Below are 9,723 nucleotides of genomic sequence, written 5' to 3'. Positions count from 1 at the left end.
CTCCGGGAAAACCACCTTCGTGCAGGTGAGGGGCGGCTGGGGGTCTGTGGGGAGCCGCTGGTTTCCCCAGCGCTACCCCCATGTCTAGCGGGGCCTGACGCCTCCTCGTGTCCCCTTAGCGACTCGCGGCCCACCTGCATGGGCAACGCTGCCCTCCGTACGTGATCAACCTGGACCCTGCCGTGCATGACCTGCCCTTCCCCGCCAACATCGGTGAGTCCTGTCTCTCTGCCTTGACCGCTGGCTGTGGCGAGTGATGGGCAGCGTGAGAGAGGGGGTGGTCCCGCACCAGAGGTGTGGCGTGTTTGTGGAGTCCACCAGAAGAAGCCAAGTATGTTTTGATGTAAATAAAACCATTTTTGGTATACTGCTTTTCATATGTTTTGTGGAAGCAGGGGGCGGAGGGGGCGGGGTATGTGAGGTATTTGGATAGATTGCTTATGTTATTTTTAAAACATTCCGAGCCCTAACACTAGAAGGACTTCTAAGATTTTTATTGTGGGTTTTTTTTTTTTTTAACTCCTTTCTCCGACCAGGCTTTAACATTTGAATTTTTAGGACCAAAGGCATTCTTCCATTGTGTTTATACATTTTTTTACATCATGTGGTGTGATTTGATGTGTTTGGGGTCTAGTGTGGTGTTTTTTGTGTTTTGTTTTTTTTTTTTCTTTGTCAGTGTGCTGGGTTTGGCTGCAATAAAGTTAATTTTCTTCATAGTAGCTAGTATGAGGTTTGAATATGGTTTGGATTTATGCTGAAAACAACGTTGATGATACATATTAGCAGATTTAATCTGGTTCCCTACGTCCGGAACAGTGGTAACCATATATGCTACCAGATAACTGCTTTAAAGCATGTTAAAAGACATGAATTTTAGAGAAAATACCTCAACAATGAAACAGACCTTATACTCAGCTGTGCCAAAGGGCTTACTGATCATTAGGTTTGTGAGAGTCCTGTCTCTTATTAAACTTTCTAAAATTTGTCAGCCTGTCTCTCCAGAGGATAAGAAAGGCAGTGTGGATACGAAAGTTGTTTTATTGATGTCAGATGAATAATTAGAGTATCTATTCCAGTGCTGGATCCCTAATAATATATTTACATATGTATACTTTGTTAACTGATGTTGATCAGCTGAAAATAAAATTCAGCTGAAGTGGTTACTGCTAAATTGGTGGTGTTTCACGTGAATTACATTAGGTTTCATATGTATGTTGAGAGCATAGCTAATCTATTTAGATTTTATTTATTCTACTTGCGTGATTTTTCCGGTTGGTGCTAGGTCTATAACTGAGACGAAAGGAGACTTTGTAGGAAAAGAAGGACTTTCACCTATCAGCGAATTGATGAAGAAGGATATTTTAGAAGTGATGTCCTAAAACTATTTATATGTCTTTCTCCGTTAGATATCAGGGACACTGTGAAGTATAAAGAAGTCATGAAGCAGTATCCTTTTTTTGCCTAAATAACGATATTTGAAATCTCAGGTTTTGTGAAAATCGTCTGTCACTTCTGCACACTACGATGAAGGGGGCAGGAGGTGTTGGGGATTGCAGTAATGCAGAATGTTGCATGAAGATGAGAAGTTTTTGACTATGTATTTGTTGCATGTGAGGTTAGAAATGTATGATTTGATACTCTTAGGTCATTTTCTCCTGTGCTAAAAGTGATTCTGCCTAATAGTACGTTTTTACAAATGATAGGCACTCTGCCACATTTTTTTTTCCCTATTGTTTTTTTGAAGAGCTTGTATCTTTCTTTGTGGAAACCAGCAGCCTTTTCCTGTGTTTTAACAAGTCTAATTTTATTTGTTATAAATAAATATGCAAATATCTATTTGCCTTTAGTAGGTGGAGAAAACTATTTCCACATTGTTTGACCATAATCAAATCACTGTTGTCTTTCTGAATCTCAAAGACATTGGACTGTTGGCTCTTGCTGCAAAGTAGTTTGATGACTGTAGTTCAGAAACATTACACTAAAATGACTGCACTTCCAGAGGGGTATGGAGGTCCTTTGTCTCCTAAGTAATAGCTTGTGCAGATGGAGATAATATACGGCGTTTGGATTTGACTTGCTACTGTGACTCTTAAATGTAATATTTTAGACAAAAATAAAGATGGTGGGGGATAGGATTCTTGATTTTGGCTGTTGTTTGATTTGCAGTTACCAGCAAAACATCCTAAGTTTCAGTTTGGTATGTAGGTGCATTGTTTGCTTTACTGTGCCTGTTAGCCATTACTGGAGTTTAAGCATCTCATTAAATAGTGCTTAAGGAGAGTGTCTGTCCTCATGATTGGATTTTGAGAGTAGTGGCCCTAGAAGACAGTATGTACTGAGAATCAGTGCTGGTTCTTAATGCAGTTAAAAAAAAAAAAAGATAGTTTCTTTGAACATAATTAGTATACAGATCTGTATGCATGAAAAAGAGTTTTGAAATCTTCATCTTTAAACTGACACTTTGAGTATCTTTACAACATTCATTCCCTCTATCATTTAAATTCTGCTAAAAATTAATTTGTACAAGAAATCTTTTAATTATCTTTTAAAGTATAAATTCTTAAAATTAAGCGCATTCAGGGCATTGTTAAATTTTGAGTTACTGACTGTGTTGTAAACCTTTTTGGAAAGACAAAGATGGCTTTGATGTATACACAGACATATATTTTCTCTTTGTCCAGAATGGTAATACTTGAACAATGGCAAGGGGAAGCCATGGCATAGCCCCTTTCCCTTTTGTCAGTCACATGTTTGGGCAAGAGAGAGACCATTTTGCATTTGTTATGCTACTGCATCACTTAGAAGACTTAATTTTGTATTAGGGGTATTGTCTTTTGCTTGCAAGGTATCTGACGCGCATTGTACATGGCCAACTCTTATCAATATTGAAAAAGAAGCCCTCTGAGGTCTGCATAATCATCTGCTTTCCTAAATGAAGTGTCTAGATATGGGCTGGGCCCAAATGGTGGAATAGTGACCGCTCTCAATCTCTTTGCTACAAGATTTGATCAGGTATGAGGTTGTGCCTGTGTGATACTGCGCTATGAATACTGTGCTGGGAGACTGTGGGGCTTTTTGTGTATTTGGAGTCTCTGAGAGCACTGTGCTTGGTTAGCCTCCTAGTATTTCTTTGGAGTTAGAATATTCTCCATGCAGAACAATGTATTTTACAAAGCAGCCAAAGTACATTAACTTTCATTTGAGAGATTTCAGGTTTTCAGCTTTTTAAAAGTAAAATTTAGAAGCCATGTGTCCAAATCATTCTTTAGTCTTTGTACATAATTGTTCTGTTGCACTATGTTCACTGTAAAATCTTTCATATGAATGCTCTGATTTTGAAGTAGGGAAGCTCACTTCTGGAAACCGATTAAGTTTTCCTAGGATTATTTGATAGTTGACTGCTCTCTTAAATCATAATGCTGAATCAGTGCTGGGGTGGGAACTTGTGCAAGATACTGAGACAGTGCACCATCTCTTAGTAAAAAGGTAGGGAACAACTACATTTGTTATACCATTTCTTTAGCCAGGTACTAGAATGCAGACAAACTCAAGGTTTTCTTGACCTGTGCAATGTCTGAGCATTTTCTGCCCTTCCTTAGTAGGGCATTTTCACACATTGAAAAGCTTAGAGACTTGAGTTTTCTTTTGATGCATACATGGAGCTGTGCAATTTCATGTAGTTTCTGTTACAAAACAATTACGAAAGTTTCCAGTTGTGAGCCTAAATACAAAGTATATTCCTTCTTTTCAATCAGGTCATGAAGTTTATTGAAAAAAGACAAAATGCTTCCAGGTGAGTACATTCTACCAAGTTCTACTTTTCTGGGATCAGTGTGGGAAAACCGTGTAAAATCCTAAAAAGGTTCTCTGCATGTTTTCTAGGTGTTTTTAAGCCTTGGTATAAATTTTATGTGGAAAAGGATAGAATTAGAACAGCTAAACTAGACTGTCTTTGGATACATCAAAGAAATGTCTGCTGATTCCAGTTCTGCTTTTCTTGTCTTCCGTTAGACTGTAATTTTTTCTCACACACTGTTCAAACAGGCAACAGTTAATTCTTCTGAAGACTTTGCAGTACTAAATGTCTGTCAAATTGATGCCTTCAACTTTAATATAATCTGAAGAGAGTACGTGCTTCTTAGTTAAAAATTCACACAGGAAAATTTTCAGGCATGCTCATAAAACTTGTCACTGTTTGGGAGAAGCTTTTCTGATCTGTAACAGGATAATTATGTGGTTTGCCATTATGTGCTTGTGGTAATCTAGTCAGAACAGGACCTTGTGCTTAACTAATTTTCCCTTATTGTTTGTTGGGGCGGACTTCTTACCAGGTATGTTATTATTGACACACCAGGGCAAATTGAAGTATTCACCTGGTCAGCATCAGGAACCATCATAACTGAAGCCTTGGTAAGTGTTTTCTACATGACTTGACAGTGAGGCTGTGTGAAATAAGTGACTGTTGAACAGCATGTATTTCTAATTAAAGTATCCTTTGCTTTGTCTTTCCAGGCTTCCTCTTTTCCCTCAGTTGTTGTTTATGTGATGGATACCTCTCGCAGTACTAACCCTATCACCTTTATGTCCAACATGCTGTATGCTTGCAGGTAAGAAAACCTGAAAATGCAGTCTGTCTGCTTTCATTGCTGTGTCTCTTTGATACTTATTTTGGAGAGGAATCATAGAATGGTTTGGGTTGGAAGAGAGCTTTAAAGATCATCCAGCCTACCCCCTTCCATCTTTCGCTAGATCAGGTTGCCGAAAGCCCTGTCCAACCTGACCTTGAACACTTCCAATGACTGGGCATCCGGGCGGACTTCTTACCAGGTATGTTATTATTGACACACCAGGGCAAATTGAAGTATTCACCTGGTCAGCATCAGGAACCATCATAACTGAAGCCTTGGTAAGTGTTTTCTACATGACTTGACAGTGAGGCTGTGTGAAATAAGTGACTGTTGAACAGCATGTATTTCTAATTAAAGTATCCTTTGCTTTGTCTTTCCAGGCTTCCTCTTTTCCCTCAGTTGTTGTTTATGTGATGGATACCTCTCGCAGTACTAACCCTATCACCTTTATGTCCAACATGCTGTATGCTTGCAGGTAAGAAAACCTGAAAATGCAGTCTGTCTGCTTTCATTGCTGTGTCTCTTTGATACTTATTTTGGAGAGGAATCATAGAATGGTTTGGGTTGGAAGAGAGCTTTAAAGATCATCCAGCCTACCCCCTTCCATCTTTCGCTAGATCAGGTTGCCGAAAGCCCTGTCCAACCTGACCTTGAACACTTCCAATGACTGGGCATCCACAGCTTCTCTGGGCAACCTGCTCCAATGTCTTGACACCGTCATAAAAAATTTCTTCCTTATGTCCAATCTAAATCTACCCTCTTTCAGTTTAAAACCGTTGTCCTTTGTCCTGTCACTCCAGGCCTTGGTAAAAAGTGTCTGTCTTTCTCATAAGCCCCCTTTAAATACTGAAAGACTGCAAGATCTCTCTGAAGCTTTCTCTTCTCCGTGCTGAACAACCTCAACTCTCTCAGCCTTTCGTCATAGGAGAGGCGTTCCAATCCTCTGATTGTTTTCATGGCCATTCTCTGAACCCTCTCCAACAGGTCCATGTCTGTTTTGTACTGTGGACCCCAGAGCTGGATGCAGTGATCCAGACGGGGTCTCATGAGAGCGGAATAAAGGGGCAGAAACACCTCCCTCAACCTGCTGGCCATGCTTCTTTTGATACAGCCCAGGATATGATCGGCTTTCTGGGCTGCAAGTGCACGTAGATACCTCATATCCTCTTAATCTGCTCTTTTGGTTATTCTCTGTATTAGTGGTTTTCCCATTTGATAAGCAAAATAATTTAGGTGCCAGTGGGCATCTGGAAGTCATTGGGCCAAAACTCCCACTGAAAGCATTAAATAATCCATGAGACCTTAGTGTGATGAAGGCTAGTTACATCAGATCTAACACATTGCATGTTGCTTATAAAATCACTTATCTAAGATGTATCAAGATAGCCTAGTTTAAGCTCCTTATTGAAAACACATAATATTCTATTCTATTTTTAATATTATTGGTACTTTCAGTGATTCTTCAAGATTTGTTTGGAGCTCAGCATAGCATGGAGTTCTTGATTTATTGTCTTCTTCCTCGTACATGGATTTATCTGTTTTCTTTCACGTTAAACCAGGGACTAAATACCTATGTAAAGACCAACATATCTAGAGCTATCATAATTCATGGTAAATGTTGGTAAAAGGTTTTCAAAAAACCTATCAATCCCTGTACCAAGGTGAAAAACGTGTCTTATTTCATCCTGCATTTTCTGACATTAGTGTTGAGCAAAAGATGGTAGAATATAAACAGTGAAATGAAAATGTGAGCTCATGTTTCAAGGTAGTTTTGTTTTGTAGATGTTTTGAATTATTTGAATTCATTGCTCAGTTTAGAAATAATATCTCCAAACCAAGGTTTGAGTCAAAATAATTAGAAAATGCAAAGAGAGTTAAAAACTGGGATCTGAGAGTCATAGAAAATAGTAATCAAAATTAACTGAGTGTGTAGAAGGAGATTTTATGTCTTACAAATGTGCACTTACATCTTGGGGGGAGGCATATTTTGTTCAACAATGGTAAGCAGGATCTGGGTGGAAATTACATTCTAATTGATGTGGAGGAAAATAATTATCTTTTGAAGTAAAATGTATTCAGTTTTGTTCAAGTCTTGTCTGCCTTATGCTTAACTTGTTTTCTATTCTAATGGGATTTATTAATGTGGTTTTTTTTTGTTTCCCCCCAGTATCCTGTACAAGACAAAGCTACCTTTCATTGTTGTCATGAACAAAGTAAGTTAAAGCTATGGTTTCTACGTCCTAGTGGAACATTGTTCTGTTCAGCTTACTTTGTTGTAGTGTCTTTGTCTTAGTACAATGATAGCTTTTCTAGAAAAGAGGCTGGGAGGGAGCTGCAAGCTGAAAACTGAATCTAAAAGGGGTCTTTAATCTGGTATACAAATGCACAAGAAGAATCAGGGATGAGCAGTTACACCCAAACATTCAAGTTAGAGATGATACTAACAATTTGGAAAATGTTTTGCATGTTAACCCTAGGCTGTAAGGAAACTTAGCTTTGTAATGTAAGGGTAAGTTCATTACTGAATCAGCTCTTACAGTCCCTTGTTTCCTCGAAACAATTGTCTTAATCATTAATTATTTCTACTCAGCAGCAGGCTGATGACTTACAGTGGGAATTGTGTGACACCTGCCTGTTTTGAGGAGAGAGTCCAATGTATTGTAGGAGGCAAAACTTAACAAAAGGCATTTGGTCCTGATCAATGACAGTAAAAATATGCCAGTATTTGCCAGAAATCAGATACTTATTAGCCTAAGGATACACCTTCAGTGTTGTGTAAGGTACTTGTATCCTTAAAGGAATGCTTTTGAACTCAAGAGCTAGCTGGCTCTTTAAACATAACAATTTCATGTATTAAAAGAATCCCGTTAGATTTTTGGTGTAAGTACTCTTCCTTTTCCCCACAGACATCCTTTGTGTTCAAGGAATTGCTCCCCAACATAAAAAGCTTTGCGTGTGTGCGCATGTATATCCCATACGCTTCCTCTAGAAAACACATGCTTTGAATGTGAAATTTTACCTCGCACCAGCTGAGTAGGGTTAGCGTCTGACGTACTCCAACTACACACATCTTCCCAGTGACCCAAACCATGCATGTCTTTGATACCTGCTTGCTTACTGAGCAGATTTTCATACACTGTTTTCTTTTTAATTCTAGACAGTTATTTTAGATTAAGCTATTAAGCTTTTTCTGTAGAAAAAGGCATGTGGTAGGAAAATCATTCTCTCTTAAGAAAATACATTTTTTGAAAGATGGAAAGAAATGGGACTTCATCAGTATATGTAAGGAAAGGTAGGCCCAAGGCTTAGGATTCATAACTTTAAACTTCATTTTGATGTGAAGTTTAGCCTTCGGTAAAAAGTAAAGCCAACAGCATTTGAAGAATTTTTAATGAGTATTTTAAAATGGACTCTTGATAAGGATGGAAGAATCCCAAGGAACTGATATATGTGCCGTGACAAACACATAGATTTACTGAATGTTAAGATTTGCAAAGGAAAAAACAAAGTAATTTGTAGAGTTGATTTAATTTTATTTATAGAATTTAATCAAGCTAAGTCTAAATAGTCAGGCTTTGACCCTTGGTGGATTCAGTTCTGTTTCAGATCTCTTGAGGAATGCTAGGCAATACTTGATCTATTTGTTTCATTCCCATTGGTGCTGGGAAATGAAATATATCAGAGTTTCAGACATCTCATATTGTGATAATAGTGGATATACATGGGGTAAGATATGTTTATAAAACTCTTTAATAGACTATTTGCATACTAATCCATGTAAAATTATGGAATCATCTCAGTTGTTTGTGTCCATCGTCTTGCACCGAGTTTAGACTATAACTTCTTCAGGTTGGAGCACAGTTCGCTTTTTATAAAAATCCTGTAGGCTGTTACCCAATGTGGAAATGGCTCTCTCTCTCCCCTGACCCCCAAGCCAATCAAGAAAGCATGGGATCTTTAATGAGGACTGTTCTTATCTGACCTCAATCATACAATCTAATATTTACAACTTAAACTTTCTTGACATTATGCAATTTTTGGATTCCCCTTCCCAATAAACCATAGAAGCCTTTAGACTTGCAATTGTTTCCTTAAATATGCCTTCTTAAAACTGGGATAGTGGTTGTTTGTCTTCTCTTCCTGTATTCAAGTAGTTGGTTTGATAAAAACAGAGCTTGCAAAACTTCAGACTAGGGCTGAATATTTTGAAAAGATCAGCATTTTGAAAGTAAGTTTAAAATGGTGTCACCATTTAAGGCTAGGCCAGCACTTAAAGCAGACACCAGATGCTCACTATTAACCCCTACGCCCCCCCCCCCGCCCCCTTGGAGGGAAGGAGTGGAGGAGAGGGAGAGACACTTAATGGGTTGGAAATTAAAACTACTTTAACAAAACACTTAACAGCCTCAGGCTAAAAATTCATCGTTATTACTTCTGAAAATTTTCTCTTCTCCTTCTAGACAGACATAATTGACCACAGTTTTGCAGTAGAATGGATGCAGGACTTTGAGACTTTTCAGGATGCCCTGAATCAAGAGACATCCTATGTTAGTAACCTGACTCGTTCTATGAGTTTAGTGTTGGATGAATTTTATAGTTCACTGAAGGTAAGAATCTTCCGGTTTTTTACTACGTCTCATAAAAGCCTAGAGAAGAGAAAGCTCAAAGAGGATATTATTCATGTGTTTAAATACCTGATGGGAGGATGTGAGGAAGACAGAGGCAGGCTCTTTTCAGTGGTGCCCAGTGAAAGGACAAGAGGCGATAGACATGAAGTAAAATAAAGGAAACTATGTTTCAACGGAAGAAAAAAGAATTACTGTAATTATACTGATTGAGCACTGGAACAGGTGGTCCAGAGAAATTGTGGAGTCTCCATCCTTGGAGATACTCAAAATACACTCGGACAAGATCTTGAGCAACCTGTTCTAGTTAATTGTGCTTTTGGAGCAGGAGAGGTTGGACTAGATGATCTCCGGAGGTACCTTCCAACCTCAGCCATTCTGACCTTCTGTAAAAGAGCTTTGCACTGCCCTTTTGAGCTGCAATCTGTTGATGAACCTTGCATTGGAGGCAAGAATTTCCTGGTTTGGAC

General features: G+C 38.6%; 1 protein-coding gene across 1 annotated transcript; it reads left to right on the top strand.

Moving 5' to 3' along the window:
• Positions 1-6: 6 nt before the first annotated feature.
• LOC104156875 (GPN-loop GTPase 1-like) lies at positions 7-9,335 on the top strand (the record flags this gene model as incomplete). The annotated part of the gene is made up of 9 exons (XM_009704670.1): positions 7-25; positions 120-213; positions 1,407-1,446; positions 2,946-3,012; positions 3,756-3,793; positions 4,332-4,410; positions 4,513-4,607; positions 6,796-6,841; positions 9,089-9,335. Coding segments are annotated over exons 3-9 (580 nt in total), but the record flags the coding sequence as incomplete, so codon positions are not given.
• Positions 9,336-9,723: the final 388 nt, after the last annotated feature.

This window comes from Cariama cristata, unplaced genomic scaffold (genome assembly GCF_000690535.1).
Source record: "Cariama cristata isolate BGI_N322 unplaced genomic scaffold, ASM69053v1 scaffold3007, whole genome shotgun sequence".
Classification (NCBI taxonomy): domain Eukaryota; kingdom Metazoa; phylum Chordata; class Aves; order Cariamiformes; family Cariamidae; genus Cariama; species Cariama cristata.
Note: the sequence above shows the minus strand (reverse complement) of the source record. Positions and strands in the feature narration are given on the sequence as shown.